Source organism: Leptodactylus fuscus, chromosome 6 (genome assembly GCF_031893055.1).
Source record: "Leptodactylus fuscus isolate aLepFus1 chromosome 6, aLepFus1.hap2, whole genome shotgun sequence".
Classification (NCBI taxonomy): domain Eukaryota; kingdom Metazoa; phylum Chordata; class Amphibia; order Anura; family Leptodactylidae; genus Leptodactylus; species Leptodactylus fuscus.
Window position 1 is genome coordinate 60,834,996 of NC_134270.1, and position 26,146 is coordinate 60,861,141.

Consider the following 26,146-nt stretch of genomic DNA (forward strand, 5'->3'; position numbering starts at 1 on the left):
ACATAAAAGTGTTTTTTTCCTCCATTTAAGTTTACAGTAGAATTAGTAAAGTTTTCACTTTTAGGGGCATTAATAGCAATTGTCTTTACTGAGTGAACTACATGTTGTCCAAATGCCTGAGACTAGAGTCACATCCAGGCCAGACTGTGCCATCGGTGTGCTAGAGTCCTCAGATAGAAATCGCTGTGCTTTATTCACTGGTTGGTTCTTGTTGTGGCTCATCCAGTCACCTGCTCAGTGACATTGATTTCTTGTTGAATGAATTGCTTTGATTGTACTTCTGGCATCTAATTTTTCTGTTCTTGTCAACAGCCAACCAAGCTAAGGAAGACTAGGAAGCTCCGTGGACACGTCAGCCATGGCCACGGCCGTGTTGGTAAGTTGTGACTGGCCTTTGATTGAAGAACTTGATTTGCTATCCTGGTGAAAGTGTCCAATATATTCATGAACTGTTCTATAGTGATGTTACCTCTGATCCCCGAGACTAGAGTCACATCCTGGCTGGACCGTGGCTTTGGTGTGCTAGAGTCCTCGGATAGCAATCACTGTGCTATATTCGCTGGCTTGTTCTCATTGTGATTCAGCCAGTCACGAGCTCAGTGACATGTCTGTGCCCCCCTTCAGGGCACCCAACTTATTTTTGACAGCATAACTTCAATTTTGTATTTGGAAACTAAAAACTATGCTGTGATTGGAAAACATAGTTTTTGTGTTTGACATGATCTTGCCTTATCATGTGAGATTATTTGGGGGAGGCTGGGATAAGCTAATGTTTGCTGGCAAATGTAGTTTCTCATAACTTAATTCTTTTCTTTTAGGCAAACACAGGAAGCATCCTGGAGGTCGCGGTAATGCCGGTGGTATGCATCACCACAGAATCAACTTTGATAAATAGTGAGTTTTGTATTCCTCTTTAGTGATATATTAATGTTCATGTAGTTCAGCTAAGATGCTTTTCGGTGGATGGAGATAAGCAGCTGTTTATCTTGGAATCTGGATCTCTGCTCATTTGAACCCTGTGATCCTACCGGTTTCTCTAGATGGGGCGTAAACCTTGTTTTCCCCTCTGTCAGATTCCTGCTGATTTACTTCCAAGACGGCTTTGTTTATGATAGGAACTCAATGCATCACTGAAATATTGTAGTCAACCCTCTATATTTACCTGACTTGCGTTATATTTTGCAACCTGTACAGATGAACTTCAGTCTTTAGTTTTGACACTTAGACCATGGGCTAGGAAAAATACCTCCAATATTTCAGAGGGGCATTTGGCCCCATAATCATGTTGAGTGATTCTACAATAACCTGAACTCTCACAATAACCAGTGCTCCTTTCTTCCTCCAGCCACCCTGGTTACTTTGGTAAGGTCGGTATGAGACATTACCACTTGAAGAGGAACCAACAGTTCTGCCCCACAATTAACTTGGACAAACTGTGGACTTTGGTTAGTGAGCAGACCAGGCTCAACCATGCCAAGAACCCCGAAGGCCCAGCACCCATCATCGATGCTGTGCATGCAGTAAGTGGAAACCTTTCATTTGTCATAACATCTGCAAATGTTACTTGTTGGCATCTTTCTGGCATGGCACCTGATATGACTTTCCGCTGTGGAGATGGAAGGCCAAACCACCAGCTTCCATGACCTTCAGATGGGGTCACTTGTATAATATTTCATCATCATTTTATTTGGAAGCTATGATTAAGTTGGTTTTTTTTTCCCCTCTCCTTATCTTACTCAAAACTATTCCAGACTCTACAACCCTGGATGTAATCCATCTTTACTAGAGTGCCAAAATGTACATGGCTGTGCTGCTGTCTTCTATTCTTCATTGACTAAAGCTGGCCGCACATATTACAATTGTCAGACATTGATTGGACCTGTAGATGCCGTGGACTGTCCAAAATATAAAGTGTATGGCCCTACATTACGCCAAAGATATCAGAAACGACCAGATATAAGTTCTTATTCACATGAGGCTAGGTTCACACAAGCAATTGGATCCAAATGGGGACCTGAAATCCTGTTTATACTGTAACTGGTGGAGAGAAAACTCCTCTTTGCAGGACTTTTCTCTTTGCTGATTTAAGCAGATGAGTCTAGCTTGACTGGGGGGGTTGCCTTCTTTAACAGCTTTCCATTGGACGGCTTTTGTATGTCAGATGATATCAACATGTTTTTTTAATAGAATTCCCTTTTTTAGGACACGTGGTTAGGTTTTTTTTCCTCAACTTGTGTGTACATAAACCCATGGGGAAAGCACTAATGCTATGGATGCCTAATTCTTGCACACCAAAGGAGGACATGTGCACCAGAATTGAAATCTATTCAAGTCAGAGACTAGTATAGATTATGGATATAACTTTCAACTGTCTTTGGGCATAGTTATAGTAAATCTGTTATGTTGAGGTGTGCCTGGCCCACTGATCCCTGCACTTCCCACTTCTTTTGAAAGTGTCCGACAGGTCAGAAATGGACAGGGTAATGTATGTTGGGTGCAAAGTTGTGTGCCACTGTTGCACCAGAAAACTGGTGAGAGGATTAATAAATTCCCTCCACTACCTGGAAATGCTGGGTGACCACTCTGGTGGCGATTGTACTTGTACACACGTGCTGTTAATACTGGGTACTTACACACTATCCCCTTTTTTTGCTACAGGGTTACTACAAGGTTCTAGGGAAAGGCAAACTCCCTAAACAGCCAGTGATTGTAAAGGCAAAGTTCTTCAGTCGCCGTGCAGAGGAGAAAATCAAAGGTGTCGGTGGCGCCTGTGTCCTGGTAGCATAAACTGTGCACAGAAAACGATTAAACTTCCATTCTTTACAATCTGTGGTGTTTGGTTGTTTCTCCTGGATATGTCACTCTGCAACGTGTAATGGCTGTAACAAGACTTGTGTAGCCTATGGCTGCAGTCACGTATTACTCTGCCCATCTGCTTTATTTATTTTTTTTTTTTTTAGGTAACTTGTTGGATTTTTAAGAGGCAGAAGAGTAGCGTGACTGTAGAACCTGAATTCAAAGGGGTGGTTTGTAGTCTGGAACCATGGCGATGCATGTCTATATTGGGGCTTTTTACAAATATAGGATTTTAAAGATGGCAAAGGGCATTTTATGGTTTTAAACACCTGCTTGATACGCTAGGAATTACACTACATAACGATGAAGAGTTTGTTGAGGTTGCGATCACACCCATAGTGAGCATTGCAGGTTACAGAATGAGGCTGAATGTACACCTACCACCTGTAAGGTGGCCACCACATGCGGTTTGACACCTTTGCCCTCCACCTAAAGGGATTTTCCCATTTTAGGGTTTCTAAAGTCGCCTCTCCCTTAGTGTTTTTTTTGTTCAGGCCTACTCCAGAGTAATTTTGACTCATGGTTTAATGGTCCTTTAACAAACTAATTTTAAAAAAACCCCAAAATAATACAATTTTTTAAATCATAATTACAAAACCTAAAAAATAAATTAGAAAAGCAATATATCTTTGACAACAGCCAAATGTTTTCCTAACTCTAAAGTCACAGTTACATAGTGTACCAGCTAATGCTGTAATAGTGATAGCTGAATAATTAATATAATGTAAAATCTACTTGATCCAAAGTTTGGCAGGTTTCCTTTTGGATTCTGGAAAAGTTGAGGAATAGGGGATATTGAATATTCTTGCCTATATCAGTCTCTTTGTACTGTAGCTTGCCAGGATTTCCTTTGCAGGGTTTTGAAAAAGCTGGGTAACCTATCGGGTAATACAGTAGAAGTATCATGTAATAGCGACTGCCTGGTTACTAAATATACCAAATAAATTTCCCTGCTTGCTCCCAAATCGTACCAAAGCTATTTAAATTTGCTTTTTTTTAAAGTTCTTGGAAAGCTAGGTAGCAAAGCATATGGCACTGCAATAGGGAATACTACATTTATCTAACTAAATCCTAAGGTTTTCTACATAACTGTACCATGTCAGGTGTGCTTTTCAGGGTCCTGGGAAAGCTGGGCAGCATAACTGGTAATGCTTTATTAGAGGTGGGTGCAAAGAGTACAGTAAAATAAAAAAAAACCTGTAAACTAGAGGAACAGGTAATGTGTCATGTCACACTCTTGGGTAGTAACAGGTCTTTTTCTTTATGGCTACATTCAGTGTATTTTTGCTGGAAAAGTGTTTTGTTTTTTTAATGTTTCAGAAAAACGGCACCATATGAATGTGGCCTAAACCATATAATGTGGCAAATCAGAGTGACTTAGATTGGTTAGGGTGCTGCCATGTAGTGTTTCTGAATGCGCCTCTACCTGCACAGAGTCCAGGGGCCGCTGATGCTTTCACTTCTCAGTAAATGAAACACTGACTCATTTCAGCTATGTTTTACTACTGGCCTTGTGGGGCTAAGGCCCCATGCAGCGATCACTGCAAAAAAAAAAGAAAAGTGGTGGAAATGCACTCTGGCTTTTCTCTTTCCTTCTCTGCAGAAGTTTTTGCAGCCAGACTGCAGAGTCTACATAATTTATTTTTTGCCTGTTGATATTGCTGACTCCATTACACACTTTAACCTGCATTCTGGATTATTTTTTTTCTTTAAGACAACCATTTTTCTGCATGAATTTGAGTGGTTGGCTCAAGTTTCATTGTATCTGAATAGGCTTTATAAAATTCCATTCAAATGCTGCTGCAGAGAAATGCACATTTTAGGCCATGCTTTATTATTCTTGATATAGCACTATTCCATGGTGCTTTACATTTGAGGGTTTACATACAGTACACAAAATGTACAAACTGCGACCAACTGGCACAGTGGAATGGAGGCCCTGCCAAGCAAGGGTTTACAGTCTGAGGGGAGCGACTGTTCAGATGGTGGTGTGGTGGCAGTAGTGTTACTGAAGGTTGTAGGCCTTCCTGCATAGGTGAGTCTTCAGGCCTTCTTGAACCTTGTCTTTGGTAATGGTTTGCAGACTGGGATGCACAGGAGAAATCTTGGAGACAGTTGTGTGAAGAGCGGAGTAGGAGGTCTTTGGAGGATCTGAGGTTACGTGTGGGTGGGTAGCGAGAGATCAGGTCAGAGATATATGGTGGAGACAAGTTGTGGATGGCTTTGTATGTCAGCGTCAGTATTTTGAACTCTATTCGCTGGGCAATGGGTAGCCAGTGAAGGGATTGGCAGAGGGGGGCTGCCGCTCAAGAATGGGGGGAGAGGTGTACTAAGCGAACAGCACAGTTTAAGGTGGACTGGAGGGGGTCAAGAGTATTCGCTGGAGAAGGGTGTTACAGTAATCTAAGCAGGAGATTATGAGGGCATGGACGAGCATCTCTGTGGTTTCAGGGGTGATATTAGTCCTTAGCAAACTATATACATACTAGCAGTACCCGCGACTTCGTCCGCGGAACCCTGACCCCCCTGCGCGACCCACCTGTAGCGCCGCACAGGCTTCTTCCTTTGCCTTGTGTCCACATCGGCTCCCTTTTCCTCATCTCCCCCCTGGCACCCGCCAACCCCCTTTTTTCCTACCCACTCCCTCATGTGCTCGCTTCTTTCTCCTACCCCGTACCCCTTTTCCCCCCTAGCCCCGTGCCCCCTTTTTCCCACCACCCCATGCCCCCTTCCCTGTCTTACCTACCCAGTGACCTTTCCCCCCACCAACCTGTGCCCACGGCCTCACCAAACCCTGGGCTCCCCGTGCACCGATGTTACAGGGGTGCCTATGAGAGCCCCCCTCCTGCGGCAAGCATTGTGCCCCCATTCCATCTGTGGCGGCCCTGTCCCCGTCCCCCTTCCAGGGGCCCCCAGGTTTACCTGCCCAGGCCCCCCCATTACCGCGTCCCCCACTGGACCGGCAACCTCCTCACTCCCAATACCCCACCCCTCTCCTTTCTCAAAGTCCCCTAACCCGTCTGTCGTCACAACCCTTCTCCTGCGGCCAATTGACACTGTAGATAGTCCTGAGCAGACATTGGCGACATCCCCGACGGACATGCAGAGTCTAGAGGCCGCAGCCGCCACGCGACCGCAGGCCGAACCGGCGTTCCAGACCGCGGCGCAGGCGACCCCCTGTTCGGCTGCCGCAGAGCACTGTGGTAAGCCCACACTGGCGGGGCAGCGTATGCACTTCTTGCTGCCGCCGAAGTGCGGGCACTGGTTCAGGACGCTCTGGACCTCTGAGAGCTGCCATGTTCTTGTGGACGCCGGCCGATAGCTCCGCCCACATAGAGAAGCGGCACCCATCCAGGTGAGCTGCTGATGGGGCTGGGATGACGTCATCCCAGGTCCTACAGCGTCCCAGGTCCTGCAGCGAATTCAAAAGTGAAAAGCATCGGTCACGGGAGGGAATTGCGGTGGTGTACAGGAATTCCATGTAGCCTATCGTTCAATCCGGGACCCAAGGTATGTATGTGCGCAATTTCAGCCAAATCCGTTCGCCCGTCTAGGTGTCATTGCGTCCCCTTTCCAACCCCCCTTCTCCTCCCCCTGACCCCTTTGCACCCACCCCGGCCTTGGCCTCCTCCCCTGCCTGGGGTTAGGAGCTAGGCCCGAGAGGGCAATAGGAAGTTTGTGGCTTGCTATGCTGAAAAGTGTGTGGGATTGCAGAGCTGGTGGTATGAGTTGTGGTTTTGTGGGGGTCCTGGCAAAAACGTATGTGTGCGATTGTGACGAAAAGTAGCCTATCGTTCAGTCCTGCCTAGGAATTATGTTTGTTGAAAATTTGAGCCAAATCGGTTGAGCGGTTTTTGTGTGATTGAGGAACAAACATTCAAACACATACTTTCACTTATAATATTCGTAGGATAGGGCCCTCAGTCCCATTGTGTGAAATGACTTTCTTTGTAATGTATCTTTGTCTGTATTTGAACCCTACAAATTGTACAGCGCTGCAGAATATGTTGGCGCTATATAAATTTTATTATTATATACATAAGAAGTTGTTGGTGAATGTCACTTCACCACAAACTTGGAAGTGAAGGAGTGTAAACTCCTAACTTTCTCTAGCCTTGAGAAAGAAGCCCTGTTTTATTAGTAATTTTGCTAAAATAAATAGAATAGTGGTCCAGAAACGGCTATGATCTCAGATCCCCACCAGTCACGTCCTTATATCTGGGAATCAGCTGGTACGTCCAGGAAATGGGGTCTGAGATTGTGTCCCTTTAAAGTTTACACATTTTCTTGCATGAATAACATTTTCCACTGCTAACTAAATACAAAGTGACTAGGACATTAGTGACATTAGCTGTGGCCACAGAGCATCCGGTCTTGTATTTTCTACTTTCAGTAGACTGATGTGCATGTTAAAAATCTATAGCCTATATCCCTCCACTGTACATTATATGAATGTAAAGTCACAGGGGAGTTTAGTGACCTAGGAAAGGCCATACATACAGTCATGGCCAAAAGTTTTGAGAGTGATACAAATATTAATTTTTACAAAGTCTACTGCTTGAGTTTTCCTAATGGCAATTTGCATATACTCCAGAATGTTATAAAGAGTGATCAGCTTAACAGCAATTACTTGCAAAGTCAATATTTGCCTAGAAAATTAACTTTATCCCCCAAAACACATTTCAACATCATTGCAGCCCTGCCTTAAAAGGACCAGCTAACATTGTTTCAGTGATTGCTCCATTAACACAGGTGTGGGTGTTGATGAGGACAGGGCTGGAGATCAATCTGTCATGATTAAGTAAGAATGACACCACTGGACACTTTAAAAGGAGGCTGGTGCTTGGCATCATTGTTTCTCTTCTGTTAACCATGGTTATCTCTAAAGAAACATGTGCAGTCATCATTGCTCTGCACAAAAATAGCCTAACAGAGAAGAGTAGCTAGAAAGATTGCACCTCAGTCAACAATCGCATCATCAAGAACTTCAAGGAGAGAGATTCCATTGTTGGCAAAAAGGCTCCAGGGCGCCCAAGAAAGACCAGCAAGTGCCAGGACCGTCTCTTAAAAGTGTTTCGGCTGCAGGATCGAGCTACCAGCAGTGCAGAGCTTGCTCAGGAATGGCAGCAGGCAGGTGTGAGTGCATCTGCACGCACTGTGAGGTGGAGACTCTTGGAACAAGGCCTGGTCTCAAGGAGGGCAGCAAAGAAGCCACTTCTCTCTAGAAAAAACATCAGGGACAGACTGATATTCTGCAAAAGGTACAGGGAGAGGACTACTGAGGACTGGGGTAAAGTCATTTTCTCTGATGAATCCTCTTTTCGATTGTTTGGGACATCTGGAGAAAAGCTTATTCGGAGATGCCGAGGTGAGTGCTACTACCAGTCTTGTCTCATGCCAACTGTAAAGCATCCTGAAACCATTCATGTGTGGGGTTGCTTCTCAGCCAAGGGAATCGGCTCTCTCACAGTCTTGCCTAAAAACACAGCCATGAATAAAGAATGGTACCAGAATGTCCTCCAAGATCAACTTCTCCCAACCATCCAAGAGCAATTTGGCGATCAACAATGCCTTTTCCAGCATGATGGAGCACCTTGCCATAAAGCAAAGGTAATAACTAAATGGCTCAGGGAACAAAACATAGAGATTTTGGGTCCATGGCCTGGAAATTCCCCAGATCCTAATCCCATTGAGAACTTGTGGTCAATCATCAAGAGACGGGTGGACAAACAAAAATCTACAAATTCTGACAAAATGCAAGCATTGATTGTGCAAGAGTGGACTGCTATCAGTCAGGATTTGGTCCAGAAGTTGATTGAGAGCATGCCAAGGATGTTATGTCAGTCCAGGTAGCTGCAACGGGGCTAAGGAATAGCAGTAGGAAATCTTGCCCTGTACTACTCCCACTAGCTAACCCGGTCCCTGCCTCACGGGTGTGGGTCGGCTGTTCTCAGGCTAAGCCTGACCCCGACAGCTCCTCTCTCACTGATACCATAGGCCTAGAGGGAAGTGGGAGAAGGAATGCCCTATAAGATCTCTAGGGACTGGAGACTAAAGGGGGTCACCCCTAACGAACAAGTGAAGCTGCTACTGACAGGGACTGACAAGGGTGTGCGCTGACTAACAACACAAGCAGCACACAGGAAACATGTGGGAAAGGTTCCCCAAACCAATATGGGAAGGAACTTTACACTAGGAAACAAACACAGGGAAACTGAGTAGAAATCAAAGGATAAGGCAATTCACTCACACAGTCAATTACACACAGAGGAAGGATTGGTGAACACAGAAGGGAAAACACACAAACCAACTCGTTCACCCAAACCTCCCAAAAACCAACCACGGAACTTCCTATATCCCAGATAACCACCTACTCCTCCTGCTAAGGCCTAGCTCTGTAAAAGCGACACTCAGCACAGAACCATGGGAGGCATGGGTTTAAATACAGAGTAGAGACCACTCCTCCCAGGTGCAAATGGGAGGACAGACTAATCAACCAGGAAATAAAGCTGCCTACCAGCAGTGCGCGCGTGCAAGTCAGAAGGTGTGGACCAATACCCACGACAGGACAACCCCGCAGCGCCAGGATGCCACCCCAGACACCGCGCAGCCAAAAACTCCCCAGGTAAGAAAAATAGAAAGCAATGAACCTAAATACTCCTAACAAAGGAGAATTGCAGAGGTCCTGAAGAAGAAGGGCCAACACTGCATATATTGACTTGCTGCATTAACTCATTCTAACTGTCAGTATAAGCTTTTGTTACTCATAATATGATTGCAATTATACAGTCCTATGAAAAAGTTTGGGCACCCCTATTAATCTTAATCATTTTTAGTTCTAAATATTTTGGTGTTTGCAACAGCCATTTCAGTTTGATATATCTAATAACTGATGGACACAGTAATATTTCAGGATTGAAATGAGGTTTATTGTACTAACAGAAAATGCGCAATATGCATTAAACCAAAATTTGACCGGTGCAAAAGTATGGGCACCCTTATCATTTTATTGATTTGAATACTCCTAACTACTTTTTACTGACTTACTGAAGCACAAAATTGGTTTTGTAACCTCAGTGAGCTTTGAACTTCATAGCCAGATGTATCCAATCATGAGAAAAGGTATTTAAGGTGGCCAATTGCAAGTTGTTCTACTATTTGAATCTCCTCTGAAGAGTGGCATCATGGGCTACTCAAAACAACTCTCAAATGATCTGAAAACAAAGATTGTTCAACATAGTTGTTCAGGGGAAGGATACAAAAAGCTGTCTCAGAGATTTAACCTGTCAGTTTCCACTGTGAGGAACATAGTAAGGAAATGGAAGACCACAGGGACAGTTCTTGTTAAGCCCAGAAGTGGCAGGCCAAGAAAAATATCAGAAAGGCAGAGAAGAAGAATGGTGAGAACAGTCAAGGACAATCCACAGACCACCTCCAAAGAGCTGCAGCATCATCTTGCTGCAGATGGTGTCACTGTGCATCGGTCAACTATACAGCGCACTTTGCACAAATAGAAGCTGTATGGGAGAGTGATGAGAAAGAAGCCGTTTCTGCACGTACGCCACAAATAGAGTTGCCTGAGGTATGAAAAAGCACATTTGGACAAGGCAGCTTCATTTTGGAAACAAAAATTGAGTTGTTTGGTTATAAAAAAAGGTGTTATGCATGGCGTCCAAAAAGAAACAGCATTCCAAGAAAAACACATGCTACCCACTGTAAAATTTGGTGGAGGTTCCATCATGCTTTGGGGCTGTGTGGCCAATGCCGGCATCAGGAATCTTGTTAAAGTTGAGGGTCGCATGGATTCCACTCAGTATCAGCAGATTCTTGAGAATAATGTTCAAGAATCAGTGACGAAGTTGAAGTTACGCCGGGGATGGATATTTCAGCAAGACAATGATCCAAAACACCGCTCCAAATCCTCAGGCATTCATGCAGAGGAACAATTACAATGTTCTGGAATGGCCATCCCAGTCCCCAGACCTGAATATCATTGAACATCTGTGGGATGATTTGAAGCGGGCTGTCCATGCTCGGCGACCATCTAACTTAACTGAACTTGAATTGTTTGTCCAAAATACCTTTATCCAGGATCCAGGAACTGATTAAAAGCTACAGGAAGCGACTAGAGGCTGTTATCTTTGCAAAAGGAGGATGTACTAAATATTAATGTCACTTTTCTGTTGAGGTGCCCATACTTTTGCACCGGTCAAATTTTGGTTTAATGCATATTGCGCATTTTCTGTTAGTACAATAAACCTCATTTCAATCCTGAAATATTACTGTGTCCGTCAGTTATTAGATATATCAAACTGAAATGGCTGTTGCAAATACCAAAATATTTAGAACTAAAAATGATTAAGATTAATAGGGGTGCCCAAACTTTTTCATAGGACTGTATTTCTGTATGTGATAAAAACATCTGACAAACACACATAAAAACCAGAGGGCAGCAGATCATGTGAAAATATAATATTTGTGTCATTCTCAAAACTTTTGGCCATGACTGTAGTTCCCTAATATTGCCAGAAAGAAATATCCCATAGAGCACCAGCTGCAGCTCCTGCCAAATACCAAAGGGTTGTTAGGTTGCAGTTGTGTCTGGTCATATGACAGGTCAAATGTCAAGATATTAATTTAAAAAAAAATAAATAATAATTCTTATGCCTGAACTGGGGGAGGTGAAAGAAGGAGAAAAAAAAATCCTAACCAGTGTCCTCCCAGCGCTTTCTGGTCCGGTGGCTTCTCACGGGTCTCTTCCTGAATTCTGCTAATTGGCCTCAGTGGCCATGTGAGCACTGAGGCCAATCACGGGTCTCAGCAAGAGACACGTGATGTCAGATCCTTTGTTGAGACCACTGATTGGCCGTTTCCTCTATGGCCGGAGACTATAGTTTTCTGTAGGGAGTAGCTGTGGTGCATCTTTTGGCCCATGGTCCCTTTTTGCACCTAAGACATGCCGCTTTGTTTCTGTGCCCTGCTCACCACTTTTTACAACAGAAACACCTTAGTCTGACAATTGTAAACTGGCATGAGTTATAACTGGAAACTGCCTGAACCTTTGGTAGAAAACTCACATTTGTGCAGCTATGTGATCTTTTTCAGACTTCAGTTTGCCACAGACACAGAAAACTGATGAAAACACAGAACAGGTGCAGATCTTCTATTATTCCTTATCTCTGTGCTGTCTCCACTCCTGTTTACTGCTTACAATGCTGATGCGAAACACTGACGTGAATAAAATCAGTTTCAGACAGGTGTATGTCGGCTTTATTTACCAGGCTGATCACTGTCTTGGAACCCAGATTCACAGCTTCATGGTCTCGTTGCATATAGAAAACATGACTACAGACCCTAACAAAAAAAATGACTACAGAAAGGGACAGTAGTCCCATGGTGAGACAGTGTCTAGTAGCATCATGATAACACAACTATGGTAACTGCTATTGTGACATGAGGTTCCTAGACTGTGTTCAGTATGGGATATACAGCCACGTACAGTTCATATTTCAAAGACTGAATTGGCCCCTCTGAAGCTGGCCTAAGGTAGACGGGTTTACGGGTTTTAGACGGGTGTAATGTGTCTGCATATTAATATCTGTATTGCATCTATAAATTTTGTCCAAACCATGGGTGACATGAACTAGCAGCAATATAAGGGTGCGTTCACACGATGTAAAATTGAGTGTGATCTGGCACGTATACGGCGCGTCAGAGTTTGAGCACTCAAAAAGATCCCATTGATTTCAATGGGAGTTACGAGTGTATACGCTGCGTTATTTTGCGCCTGCATATGCTCCCGTATATGCTCGTAACTCCCATTGAAATGAATGGGATCTTTTTGAGCGCGCAATCTGCTGACACGTGTATACTCCACTTTACATCGTGTGAACGCACCTTAAGGAGGCAGAAACATCAGCCTGAGAGAGACCTTCACAGGGTGATTCGCAAATGGCACTTGCTGGTAAAATGAGGAGGGGTCTTTGCACAGGGCAAGGCCTTAAAAAAAAAAAAAAAAAAAAAAAAAAAGATACATCTAAATGTAGTCAATAAATGAAACCCCAGATTGTTATAATTTTGACATTTTTATTTGCACCATTTAGTGATCTTGTTAAATATTGTGCTAACTTTATTGTGTAGTTTGTAATGGTTATGGCGATGTCAAATGTCTACACTGATAAAAGGGTAACAATGTTTACAACCTTTGATTTTTAGGCTCCATATCTCACCATTTACTGCAGCCTCAAAGGTGAGACTTCCATCATTTTATAGACAATCATCTTGGCTATCTCGTACATAAATTTGACTTGCAACTATTTAAGATAAGATAAGATAATCCTTTAATAGTCCCACATTGGGGAAATTTCAGCATATGATTAGTTATGCAGATTCTTGTCATGTAATTGTATTGTTACTGCTTTGCTCCTGGTGGTGTAAAAGTCTTTTTGTTCTTGTATACTACAAATTACACCCTGTTCCCACATTCCCTAATAACTCGATGTGGTATTAGGTTGATTCCTAAGCCAAAGGTCACTGGTTCAAATTGAGAATCGGCCATGAAGATTTCCCAACAAAAGAGCATCCAGTGCTTCCTGCTCTACCATGCATTTCAACTGTATCCTTCAGACCCTGATATAGTTGAGATAATTACATGTGTTTATGCCGGCCCTGGGGTGAGCCCCAAAGACTCAAAAGATATTACACATCCAGCTCATAAACAGTCCTGCTATATATCAGGCTGTATATACTATCTTATACACTATGTTCATATGTATGCTATGTACACCCAGGGCATGGCATTCAAAAATGTCAAGGCCTAAAGGAATCGTTCATTAATGTTAATAGAGGTAAAATGTACAATTAATCATGATTTTGATTTAGGTCATAATTGTCCAGCCCTAGCACACGGTCCTACCGATTTCAAGGTGCCCATGTAGATCTATGGGAATCGGACCAAACACGCCCTTAAAAATCTATGAGCTACTTGTTTTCATGGATCCAATACATTGAAAAGTATTTTGAAATGCTTTAAAAAAACAAACAAAAACATGAATTCCATGGATAAAAAAAAAAAAAGTCCTAAAGCCAGATCATTGCTAATTTGGAATGCAGAATGCCAAGTGGTCAATGACAGACAATTAACTTTCATTATATCCGTATTCCAACTATTTGTAACTTGGTTAGTTTTACCTTCTGCTATAGTCACATCTGAACCCATGTGTTTGTTGTTTTGGTCAACTGGACGGCCAACACAACAGACACATGGACCACTAAGGCTAAGGCCCCACATTGCGGAAACGCAGCTTATTTTTTTGTTGCAGATTTTGATGCGGTTTTTTGAGCCAAAGTCAAGAAAATTACAATATAGCATCAAATAACTGTGCAAAAGTATTCACCCTGCCCCCAGTGACGCACCTAAATCATCACTCCTTCAGAGCTCACATAGTCGGCTGGTCGCCATATGTGAGATTTCTCTATGAAGTCCTGTTCTCTCTCACGTTCTAAAGAAAAGCAAAAAAAAACAAGCTGTGCATGTGATACTTGGATTTTTATTAAGTTAATCCAAACAATGTTATTAAAAAGGCCCATTCGGGGGATGGATACAGACTTGGACTGGCCCACAGGGGAGCAGATGAATCGCCTGGTGGACCCCTCAGACAGGGTGGGCCCTCCACCCTCTGCAGTAGAGGAGCACAACTCAGTATGCTTACTGTACTATGTGCAGATGGACCGTACATGCTAGAGACTGTACATGCTAGAGAGGCCCTAGTTCAAGACTAGAGAGAGGACGCAGGGACCTCTGACAGGAACCCTAGATCAGAAACAGTGCAAGGCAGGGGCGTGACTTGAGGGGGTACAGAGGGTGCAGTCGCACCAGGGACCAGGAGCCTTAGGGGCCCATAAGCACTAGCATCAGTATTGAGAGTGCAGCTTCCATCTGGCCCATAACCCAAGGAGACCCACAAATTACCCTAACCACACTAAGGTAGATTAAATTCCTTAGCTCCTGTAACCATCACTATCAAGAAATCGCTGTAAGGATGAGGTAGGGGATCCTGGACAAAATATTGCATTGGGGCCCACAAGACTTTAGTTACGCCACTGGTGCAAGGCAAGGTATACGCAGCAAGCTACTACTGGAGGAAAATGGATGTCTGTGCAGTATTAGGAATTTTTGAATAAACGTCAAGTACGGTGGCCCCTAGTCGGCTCTAGTCACCTAGTTCTACACAAGATGGATACAAGGAAATTTCCAGAAAACTGAATGACCTGTGCACAGTGGTCACTTTCACACGACAGTGTTCTGGTCTGAATTTTGCATTAGTACCTGTAAGCAAAAACCAGGAGTGGCACCTAAATACAGCCGAGCTGTAGATCTCTCCATTGTAGTTTTACGGCTATAGCTTCCATGGTTTACAAATAGCGATGAAAAATCCCAACCAAAATGCTGCTATATGAATGAGGCGTGTTGTAATTCTACAAGGAACCATGAAGAAGGGACTAGCCAAGGAGGGTATCAAGAAGCCTATAGCTACGCTAAAGAACTTTCCTAGTGGCTGAGGTGGAAGTGGAATCCTGGCAACCCCATAGTAGTGAATGGACCACTGCGTGCGGAATAGCAATTTAAGGGGTTATACTTGCTCCCCTGCTGATGCACCTACTCTTGGTCATATGATCCACTTGAATGGAGTATGTCATGTGAACTATAGTAGAAATGGCAGCAGGGGAGGCAGAAGAACAAGACTTACAGCCTCTGCTGTGCTCTACAAAGTGGGGTTAGGGAGACCGACATATATATTAATAACTAGAGATGAGCGAAAAGTAAAATATTCGATATTCGTTTTGAATAGCCGCTCAATGTAATTCGACTATTCGATTGAATATCGAACCCCATTATAGTCTATGGGGAAAAATGCTTTGTTTCAGGGGATCCCACCATTCGACACAGGAGGGTCACCAAGTCCACTATGACACCTCAGCAAATGATGCCAACACCTCTGCAATGCAACTGGGACGGCAGGGCAAGCATGTCTGGGGGCATCTAACAAGCCCAAGTCACTGTTTTACCCCAATATCACAGCCTATCAACTACACACTTTCCACACTCAAAAAAACCTCTATGAAAGTGGGAAAATACCTGGAAACCTTCTTTACTCCCCAAATGGATGGACAGAAACCCAAATTTAAGGTAAAGAAACATTAACGAGCACCCCTTTAAATCACGTTCCCCATGACAACCACAGATGGAATAGGCAATGGGAAATCCTTCAGTCTCCACCTTGAACTGTTATTTTGAGTGTGTGTGTGTGTGATGTGGTAAGACCTTCCAAAATTCACTTTTCTAGCCCTTAACGTGAGCCCTTCCAAATTAAGTTACAGGCCCTTAAGCTGAGCTACCAGCAGAGATTGAGGCCCTTTAGGTGACTTCAGCCTTTCACCAGCAGAGTTTTTGGCCCTTTAACTTAGTTCAGCCTTGCACCAGCAGAGATTTGTTGGCCCTTTGGGTGAGTTGAGCCTTTAAACAGCAGTGTTTTTTGACCTTCAGGTGAGTTGAGCTATGCACCAGCAGTGTTTTATTTTTTGGCCCTTGGGGTGACTAGAGTGATGCACCAGCAGTGTTTTTGGCCCTTGGGGTGACCCCTAAAAAATTTGATTTCAGGCCCTTGGGGGGAGCCCTAAAAAATTGCATTGCAGGCCATTGGGGGGTATCCATGAAAAATTAATGAAGTTTTTAAAAAAAAAAAAAATTACATTAGGGTGAAGGGGCTGGGGTTGGAGGAGGAGGAGGATGAGACCAAGCTCTCTCTATCACTCCAAAACGAAAATGAGATGAAGATGGCCGACACTATTCTTATGAATCAGAGGTCACATATTTTCGGCAGCCAATGGGTTTTTCCAATTTTTTTTCAATTCCTACGTAGTTCCTGTCCCACCTCCCCTGCGCAGTTATTGGTGCAAAAAAAGCGCCAGGGAAAGTGGGAGGGAACACAAATTTTTACTGCGTATGTGGCCTAGTATTCGATTGGAATCGAATACCGCGAACGGCCTGATATTCAATCGAATAGCTACTCCATCGAACGGTGTTCGCTCATCTCTATTAATAACTAAATTTATCCCCTGCAGTGAATGCACTGGTAAGCTTTTTATAGCCTGGCATAACCCCTTTATGTAATGAGTATTAAACCGTAACCTTATGATATAACTTGCGCCCGTACCTCCAATATATGGCCTCCTGGAATATCACTCAGAATTAATCTCAATATATGGAATGTGTTTGTGCAAGCGGTTTTCCCCTTGGCTGTTTGAAGAACGTCACTTGGGAAGGTTCACGGGGCTGTGTCAGAAATTTGTGAATTAAAATCCCATTGATGTAAATGATCCTATTGCAGTAAAACCTTTCCACCACAAGGAGGCAGATGGAGAGGATGACTGTGTGCCAGAAGAACTGAATGTGCATAAAATGGGCAGTAGCTGTGAATTCCTTATTGCTGACAAATAGGATTGCTACGCTGCCCCTTTAAGAAGGAGGGGAGGGGGAGTGTGCCTGAAAGACACATCTTTTTGATCCATTCAAACATGACTATTACCTGGCGGCAGGAGGGGACAGGGGGCTCTTGTGTCAGGGCTATTGGTACAATGTGTCACTTCCTACCCTGCCTGTGACTGCAGCACCAGGAAGCTTCTGCTGCTGCTGCTACTGCTTCTGCCTCTTATCACAAGCTGCTGTCTGTGACATGGCTCTATGCTGAGGGATGATACATTAACTCTTCTCCTACCATGGCTGCAAAAGACGACCTGTACAGCAAGATCATCCCCAGGAAGAACAGGCAGCACCGTACTGGGACCATAAAGCATGGATCATCCCTCGAAATCCTACTTTCCATGGGATTCCCAAAAACCAGGGCGTGAGTTCCGTTTTACCCTGACATATATTGGGGTGGTGGGGTCGCTTGTCCACTTTGTTGCTCATCATCTCAGTGAACAGGCAAATTCCTGCATGGTTTGTGTAGTAGTAGGGGCCCTGCAGGGTCCCAGGTTTTTGGCATGTGTCCCTGTGTTGTGGAGTGTTCCTGCATTACAGATGGACTGCGGAGTAAATAAGACACAGCTGCAGTGCTGGAGGGATATGGGGTTCATACTGGGATACATGAAGGCACGTGATGGGGAAAGAAACTTGTGTAAAGAGGCTCTGCAGCAGCTTCTTGGCTTGGCTGAGTGTTCAGTGTTTCTCCACTGTTCCTGGGGCCTCTATTGTCACTGTGTAAGAATTCAGCAGAATACCTAGGAGTCCTAGGGCCAGAGTGACTGTTGCATCTTGCAGGATGCTTGCTGCTTATGTGGTCATCTTGTTATTTTCAGAATGATGTAGTTTTTTGGGGTTTTTTTACAGTACAAGATAATATTTGCTGGTCTGCTTATACAGCGAGGGTCGCGTTTGCAAGTGGCGCAGTGACATACGCCATTTCAAAGTTGAATGGGCGTTGTACATTGTGGAACATTTTTAAAAAGTTTAGTTGAAAACTGACGGAAGTGTATCATGGCAAATAATTGCATGTGATCTCACTGACGTTTTTTTATGTGTCACACAACTGCGCTATTTTTACAGGTTTACCAGCGAAGTGACCCATTTCTACATGAGCCTATAAATCCTCATCTATTTCCTAATAATAATCTGTTGGCCCAGAGATGGCTTTCAGGGCAGAATGCAAATTGTATAAGAAAACACTTTGTCCAGTTTCAGCCTCCCCCGAGTGGCTGCGGATCATGGGCGTAAATATCCCAGACAACTTCTTATGAGAGCAGGACCTGACTAACTATTCCATCTACATGACTGTGACTGTCTACACATTTACCATAATACAGTGTATTCGAGCAGCTATGCAACTATCAAGAACACTGGGCAGAAGAGCTTGCAGATTCATCTTCTTCTAAAATATGCAGCGCTGGTAGTGGCTCAGTGGGTAAAGGGACAGTGATCTTGAGTTTCCACTCTCTTCGCTATGCTGATGAATTTAATTCTATTGTTTTATGGTGTCAGCCTTTTCGGCTGGTGAGAGAGCCATCAAAGATGAGTGTCTGGAGGTGTAGCTAGCCATGATCACTTCTTTACGCCAGTGCTGGGAATCTCCAGAGACATTTACTGTCTATCCACATGTCACTTGTATGAGTTGCTCCGTTTATAACGCACTATTCTAAGTTCAGGACTTTATGATAATTGTTCCTTTAAGGACACATAACAGAACTGTTACATTAGATTGTAAGTTCCATTGGTTAGAAAAAATTTTAATGAATTTGTGTAGATCTGAAATTGAACAACACATCATATCTTCACCAACAATGGATCAACTACCATTAAACAATTGTAAAGGATCAATATATATATATATATATATATATATATATATATATCAATGAAGCTTGGTCATTCGCTCATGCGATTATCATTGTGACTGCTCACTCTTCAAGTTGTCTCACTTCTTAGTGGATCATACCTGGCCTAATATAGACGTACAATGAGGTTTAACTGCCCGGATGCAGTTTTACAAGCATAATTGATAAGTATACGGTGATGGCAGGTGGCAATAGACCTCTCCTGGTTTGTGGCATCTTATTTCCCGTCTTGTATTCAAGTGATTTTTAGGATTGCAAACCCATTTTCCTATACTGAAGAGAGTCTGAGTAGATAGACCATGGCCCGTTCCAGACTCTCATATTTGTTGCTGGGTTTTTTCCAGACCACTGAGGTTCCTATCAGTAGGGGGTCTTATTTTCAGGGACATTTTAACAAAAAAGGATTGGATTGATCAAAACAGCTGCTACACAATAAACTGTAATTGAAAGATCATGTCAAATAGTCCATATATGGATATGTACTTTACATTATCTGGGCACCTCTTTAGTTATCCAACTCTTTTATTGTTCTGTACGGGGACTTCTGTATGTTTGCTGCATTTATTTCTCATCCCGATACTGTGACATCTTTGTGTCCTTCCAGTGCGTTTTCTTATATTTCCGCAGATATCAGCAACAACACATAGGAGTCACCTCACCGCTCTGCTGCTAAAGGAGACGTCTTATAAAATATCCTTAAATAGATTATTGGCTGATCTGCAAATATTACACTTTATAAAGCAGAGGTTTGCAAACTTCAGTTGCTCTCAAGATTCCCTGAAAGCCAAGACAGGGCAAACCAGAGTTATATACACGTAACCTTGGTGTAAACTGGCCATAACTAATACAATTTTCCATTCACAGAGTCATATGAGAGCTTCATCTTTGGGGGACAGATTGTATGTTATAAGGTGCAATTCGATATTCCATATGATGTACTGGGAAGCTGTAAAAAAATTCAAAATGGAGTAGAATTACAGAAATTCTGCGTTTGCGTGACATTGTTATGGGGTTAGTTTTTACAGCGTTCACTGTGCAGCCAAAATGACATGTCAACTGTATAATATGGGTTGGGATACCAAATTTATATAGTGTGTGTGTGTGTGTGTGTGTGTGTAGATAGATAGATAGATAGATAGATAGATAGATAGATAGATAGATAGATAGATAGATAGATAGATAGATATGTTATGTGTATATAGATTTTAGTTTCTTGGAGTCACCATATTCTGACACCTGTAACTTTTTTATATTTCATGTACGGGTCTGCAGAAGGTGTAATAGTACGGCAGATGGAGAAGGGTTAAGGGCATTCTCCAGGTGTCTATAAATATTTATATGCTTTCTGCTTCCACTCCCGTGTTGTTTACAGGACGGGGTCTGGGATAGGCTCCATACAGCTGATCGGCTTGGGTGCCGGAGGTTGGCTTTCTATCGATTATCAGTCCAAAAGAAGATCCCTTCAAGGTTACATGCACATGTATGTGTCTGTGGAATGGGCCTGTGGAAAGCACATTGACCATATCCGTGTGCCGTCTGTGCCCTCCATGCACCTATTGATTTCATGTATTGAGCCCAGGCGATAAAACAGACTGGAAAAAGACTTGAGTTTTGCCATGGAGCCATAGAAAATAATAGGTCAGTGTGCTACTGACACTTCCAGTAAAATGGTCCTTAGCCCCTTGTCAGCTACCGGCGACATTATTCTTAGCCCATTGTTATTTTGATGTCTGATGAAAGTGATGGGGTTCTTTGAGGACGCAGCGGTTTGACCCAAGCTTCTATCAGAAATCTTGTATAAGTGGTGTTACTGAGGAGGAGAAAATGTTTCTGATATGGTGTTTCTATAGTTCATATAATGGTTTTGTGCTTCTAGTGGAATTTACAGAACGTTCCCTTCTAGATGTTCATCACAATGACATGAAAATTTGGTGGTTTTGGTGTTTGGTTTATATAACTGAATGAGGGTGTATTATGCTGATGGAATATAATTGATATGTAATGGTTATTAGTAGTATCTTGTAATGTACTAAAACATCTTCAAAGGTTTACCCCAGAAAACTACAGCTCTGTATTTGCATGATAGTTTTCCATGTGATCTTAGGATTAAGCTACACAGCAACTTCTGTATTGCCCTTTCTAGCACATCTAAATCAAGTGATTTTTTTAACATTTTCCAGTACAGCTCTGATCAGTGATCCATGCAGTATAGTTGCGTTGTCTAAGGTAGTCCGAAATCCACCCCCTGTCTTATTAAAGAGTGAGGTTTCTGCACTGTCTCTTTCCTATACTTTACACTTTACACTTCTGTTCAGTCCCATTAGCACACAACTATGATAAGGTCTCCAGCCTGAGTGCCTTGTCTATTTGAGTCCGAATTAACCAAATCCACCTCTTTACTCCTTAGAGTCTCAGGATAGGTTCACACCAGTGCTTAGTTTCTATTAGGGAATTCTATCCCCCTATCCACTTGAAAAATGCGGAGAAGGGTCATCAAGAATCCGCGAGTAACTGCTTTTAAGCGGATTGGGTTTCCATTTTTTGGGTCCACAAGCAGACCAGAAGAACGGAAATCCAAGCAAAAAGTGTGAACTTGCGTAAGTCTGCTGCTCTGTCATCCATACTTTACACTGCAGCTCTGCTTGTGCAGATGTATTGCTGGGAATAAGCACAGGCTTAGTGTATGGAGAGCTGATTTGCATTACAGAAAGGGCAAAATGATTCTAAACTAACAAAGCGATCATTCATTCATCAGATTAGTGGTGATGAGTGTCCTTCTCCCCCTCTGCCTGTTATCGTTACATATATTCATGTGCTCAACGGAAATGTTTTATACATGTGTGTATAGATATTTAATGTAAATCCAAACCTATATGCTGTACTTGAGTCATCGGCAAACAGCGTGGGCCTGGATTCCATGCAATGGGGTAAACCCGACTCTGATGGAGGCCATTCATGCTTTCTGCAATCCTTATATCTAACACTGTTTTTGTTCTCTGCCCGATCTTGTCCTCTTCTCACAATTTGTCCAAATCTTGTCACATCTTCCACGATTTGGACAACTATTTATATCCTGATGTCATATTGTGTTACCTGCCCTCCCTGCTCGAACGACTGTACCAGTAGGGGCCTATGTGATAGGTAGATAAGACTTACAGGAATCAGGCTAGGTTCACACCAGCACCGGTTCTACATTCGGAATTTCCATCCTTGAATCTGCGTAAAAATTACTTTGGGGGGGCAAAAACCAGCGCCATTTTTATGACACTAATTGAAAAACTTTAAAAAAACAGAGCAAGAATGTGAATAAAAGCCTTAATGAGAAAAAAAAAATAATCTTACACTTTCCAGACTGTTATCACTGGACAGCAATGGAGACTTTTTTAATATTTATTATTCATAAACGTTTCTTATGTCTATTAAGTTTCTCGGGTCAAGAAGGAACTTCATTTATAACTTAGCGTTTTTTTTTAATATACTATATGTATGTATTTTTTGGGAGGGGGAGTATTATATAGTTGCAAATAGAAACGTCAAACTTGTTAAATTAAAGAATTCTATTGAAAATTCCATCCAAATAGCTACATCCAAACTTATGCAAAAATGGATTAAATGGACATGGATAATTTTGCTTTACCATCTGTTTTTTTTCCGGAGACATGCAGAAAATGCTGCAGACTGTTTAGTCTTGTAGAAATCTTATAGATATGTCAGAGGTTTCCTGCTGATCAGCTCCTTGTTCAACTAAGAAATTGCTAAGGTGCCTGACAGTGGATAGGTTGGAGGGGAAGGGGGTTGTTAAGACTGGAGTTGCTTACACCAGTCTAAGGCTCCGTTCCCACGGAGTAATGCGCCGCTCATTCTGACACGTAAACACGTGTCAGAGTGAGCGCTGTAAAGCAGAATCCCATTGACTTCAATCAAGCCTCCCATTGATTATAATGTGTAGCGCGCGTAAGACGGCACCCATTGAAATCAATGGAATTCTGTTTTATAGCACTCACTCTGACACTTGTTTACGTGTCAGAATGAGCGGCGCGTTACTCCGTGGAAACGGAGCCTTAAGTCATTCTCTTTCAGGTGCAAGATGCTCCAAAATTACTAGACACTATGGCCTCTTAGTAAATTCTTGTGCATGTGGGTGCATCGGATGTCAGATCTACAGCTGGCATAGGTTTGTGGTATAGCTCATGCCAGTCTGGGGTAAGTTATAGTAAGTCTGGAAGAACAGGGTATCCTTGCTCTAGCCCCCTTAGATTGTAAATCTGGGTCTTTGTATACTACTGCATAGGTGGGAGGCTTCAGCTGCAGCCAGTTGTCTTATAGCCAGGCACAAGACAGTGAGCAGGAAGAGGAGGGACATGGAGAATGTTCTGGGGCATATAGAGAATATTTCTTTATATTTATCAGTTTTTTAATTGTAGTAAGAGAAAACATAGGAAGAAAGGAGGAAACTAAGGGAAAGTGTTTTTATTGTAAGTCTTCTTTGTTCTTTAAAGACTTAAAATTAGTTTCTTTTGGCACAAAATACCATATTGTGTAACACAATTACAAGATGTTGCCAACTATCTCATGCACCCAGCTTTCCCATTGTGTTGTATATGCACAACCACAATTACTGTATAGCCATAGTCTGACCTGGGTGCGCAGGCTGACCCTGCTATTTGTTTATATGGTAGTTGCAGGCTTTGCACTTGCCAGGTACTGTGCCCAGTTACCTGACCCCTTTAGTCCCCTCCAGGTCACTGTGTAATAACATGGGGCATGTTTTATGTGAGTAAATCTGAAGGCTGATCTTGCTTGGTAGAGTCACCTGGATGTTCAGTCTATAAATACCTATGTACAATCTCCTTGTTTAGTGACCTTGGTTAAATTTCCTTGCGTAAACCACAACCTGTGAGAAGCTTGTGTCTCATGTTCTTCTGCTCGCCCCCTCTGACCTTTACAGTATTGATCAGCGACTCCATTGTGGTTGCGTCATCTCTTCTACAACGAAATGTTCCCCTGTAATGACCACACACTGAGCAGAAACTGATATTTATCTGCACCCCCTCCTTCCAGAGTAATGGTCACATTGTGAAATATCCAGGCATAGAGAACAGGTTTGTCTAGTAAGACAATCACTTATTGTGAATTATAGTTGTTCGGTGGGAGAGAAGCAGAGCATCCCTTCCTGCTGAAAGGGATCAATAGCTCTTTTCACCCTGCTTTTACTGGCATATGCATAGAATGCCAGAACATCAGTGACAACTGACACGTTTACAGGTTATTGTGCGAAGAGTGAAAGAATCCAATTTATATGTCTTTCACGATTTGTAGAAAACTGAAACTTTATGCATTTCCTGAAATAAAAAAAATACTTTTAACCTGCTTATCTGTAAAGTTTTAAAATATATTTCTATTACTATACTCTTTAAAAAACGTTACAGCAGGCTTAAAGGGGTTGTCCAGTTTCAGCAGAGAAATGTTCTTGTTTGTGTAATGAAAAGTTATACTTTCTGTATCAATTCCTAATACTTTTCTAGATCTCTGTCCATGGTCATGGGATGGACATTCCATGCTTGTATGTTGAACACACAGGTAGATGGCTGTGCTACGCGTGTCCATCACATGACCATGGGCTGATTTTTATCCACTGGAAGTAAACAAGGAATGACAGCAAGCAGAGATCTAGAAAAATGTGAGAAATTTTGGAAAATTGTGTAACTTTTCATTATACAAACAAAAACATTTACTTTGTGAAACTAGAAAACCCCTTTAGGCTAAGGCCCAACGGGACATTCCGCAGCAATAAAGCGCTGTGGGAAAAACCCTGGCAGCAACGCATTGTGGTTCTTCCCGTAGCGCTTTAGACAGAGAGTTTGTTTTGCTTTGCGGACATTCTGTTACAATTATGCCTGTGGGGAAACAACTGGCGTTTCCGTAGGTATAACTGACATGCTACGATTTCCAAAACCACGCCGGTTTACCGCAATGTAGGCATGGGATTGCCATTACTGTAAAACGCTGCATTTTTTTTGTCCCCGTGGCGTTTCCACCACGGGCATATTGTGGCGTTTCCGTCCCGTGGGGCCCAGCCATAAGGAATCCAGTGCCGCATCTCAGATTTTCCCATGGTTTCGGTGTGGTTTTGGACTTGGGAATATACCAGTAAAGTGCAATGTGCCAACTAACATATTCCCACAACTCAAGCATTAAACATTAAAATGGATAATTCATTAGGTCTAGATGGTATACACCCCCGAGTCCTAAGAGAATTAACTAATGTAATAGACAGACCCTTAGGGTGAGTTCACACTACGTAAACGGCAGCTTATTCTGAACGTAAAACACGTTCAGAATCAGCGGCATATAAAGCAGTTCCATTCATTTCTATGGGAGCCGGCATACGAGCGCTCCTCATTGAAATGAATGGGCTGCTTTTTTCACTACGAGCACTCCCATTGAAGTGAATGGAAAGTGCCCGCGTGTACGGCTAGCTCTGCTCATGCCGAGCCGTACACGCAGCGCTTCCCATTCACTTCAATGGGACTGCTCGTAGTGAAAAAAGCAGCCCATTCATTTCAATGAGGAGCGCTCGTATGCCGGCTCCCATAGAAATGAATGGAACTGCTTTATATGCTGCTGATTCTGAACGTGTTTTACGTTCAGAATAAGCTGCCATTTATGTAGTGTGAACTCACCCTTAGGCTGCCTTCACACGATGTAAACGTGAGCTGATTTTGTCAGAATACACGTGTAAAAAATACACATGTAAAAATCAGACTCGTTTTTTGCACTTTTTTTTACACGTGTAAAAATGGCATTGAAGTGAATGGGAGTCTGATTTTTACACGTGTATTTTTTACACGTGTATTTTGACAAAATCATCTCGCCTTTACATCGTGTGAAGGCAGCC

The 26,146-nt window shown here is 42.8% G+C and overlaps 2 protein-coding genes and 2 non-coding genes across 4 annotated transcripts in view; all 4 read left to right on the plus strand.

The window, feature by feature from the left end:
* The first annotated feature begins 115 nt into the window (after nt 1–115).
* LOC142211053 (small nucleolar RNA SNORA3/SNORA45 family) lies at nt 116–246 on the plus strand. Its single transcript, XR_012717149.1, has one exon. It is a non-coding gene; the product is annotated as a small nucleolar RNA SNORA3/SNORA45 family (small nucleolar RNA).
* RPL27A (ribosomal protein L27a) lies at nt 238–2,826 on the plus strand. The gene is made up of 4 exons (XM_075280064.1): nt 238–376; nt 819–894; nt 1,346–1,520; nt 2,659–2,826. The coding sequence occupies exons 2-4, from the start codon at nt 863–865 to the stop codon at nt 2,785–2,787; spliced, it is 336 nt and encodes a 111-aa protein (XP_075136165.1). The 5' UTR covers nt 238–376; nt 819–862; the 3' UTR covers nt 2,788–2,826.
* On the plus strand, nt 478–608 carry LOC142211052 (small nucleolar RNA SNORA3/SNORA45 family). The gene has a single exon (XR_012717148.1). It is a non-coding gene; the product is annotated as a small nucleolar RNA SNORA3/SNORA45 family (small nucleolar RNA).
* A 14,606-nt stretch (nt 2,827–17,432) lies between the features above and the next one.
* UBASH3B (ubiquitin associated and SH3 domain containing B) overlaps nt 17,433–26,146 on the plus strand; it is a 77,255-nt gene continuing 68,541 nt past the window's right edge. The window contains exon 1 of the mRNA XM_075280076.1: nt 17,433–17,762. Within this exon, the coding sequence (XP_075136177.1) occupies nt 17,635–17,762 (128 nt within the window). The 5' untranslated portion in view covers nt 17,433–17,634. The remainder of the gene's footprint in view (nt 17,763–26,146) is intronic.

Bases quoted from the DNA above. Each gene is read 5' to 3' on its own strand.
- RPL27A (XM_075280064.1), top strand. From the start codon at position 863: ATGCATCACCACAGAATCAACTTTGATAAATA. The intron at 895-1,345 runs GTGAGTTTTGTA...TTCTTCCTCCAG, and splicing joins AGAATCAACTTTGATAAATA to CCACCCTGGTTACTTTGGTA. The intron at 1,521-2,658 runs GTAAGTGGAAAC...TTTTTGCTACAG, and splicing joins TCATCGATGCTGTGCATGCA to GGTTACTACAAGGTTCTAGG.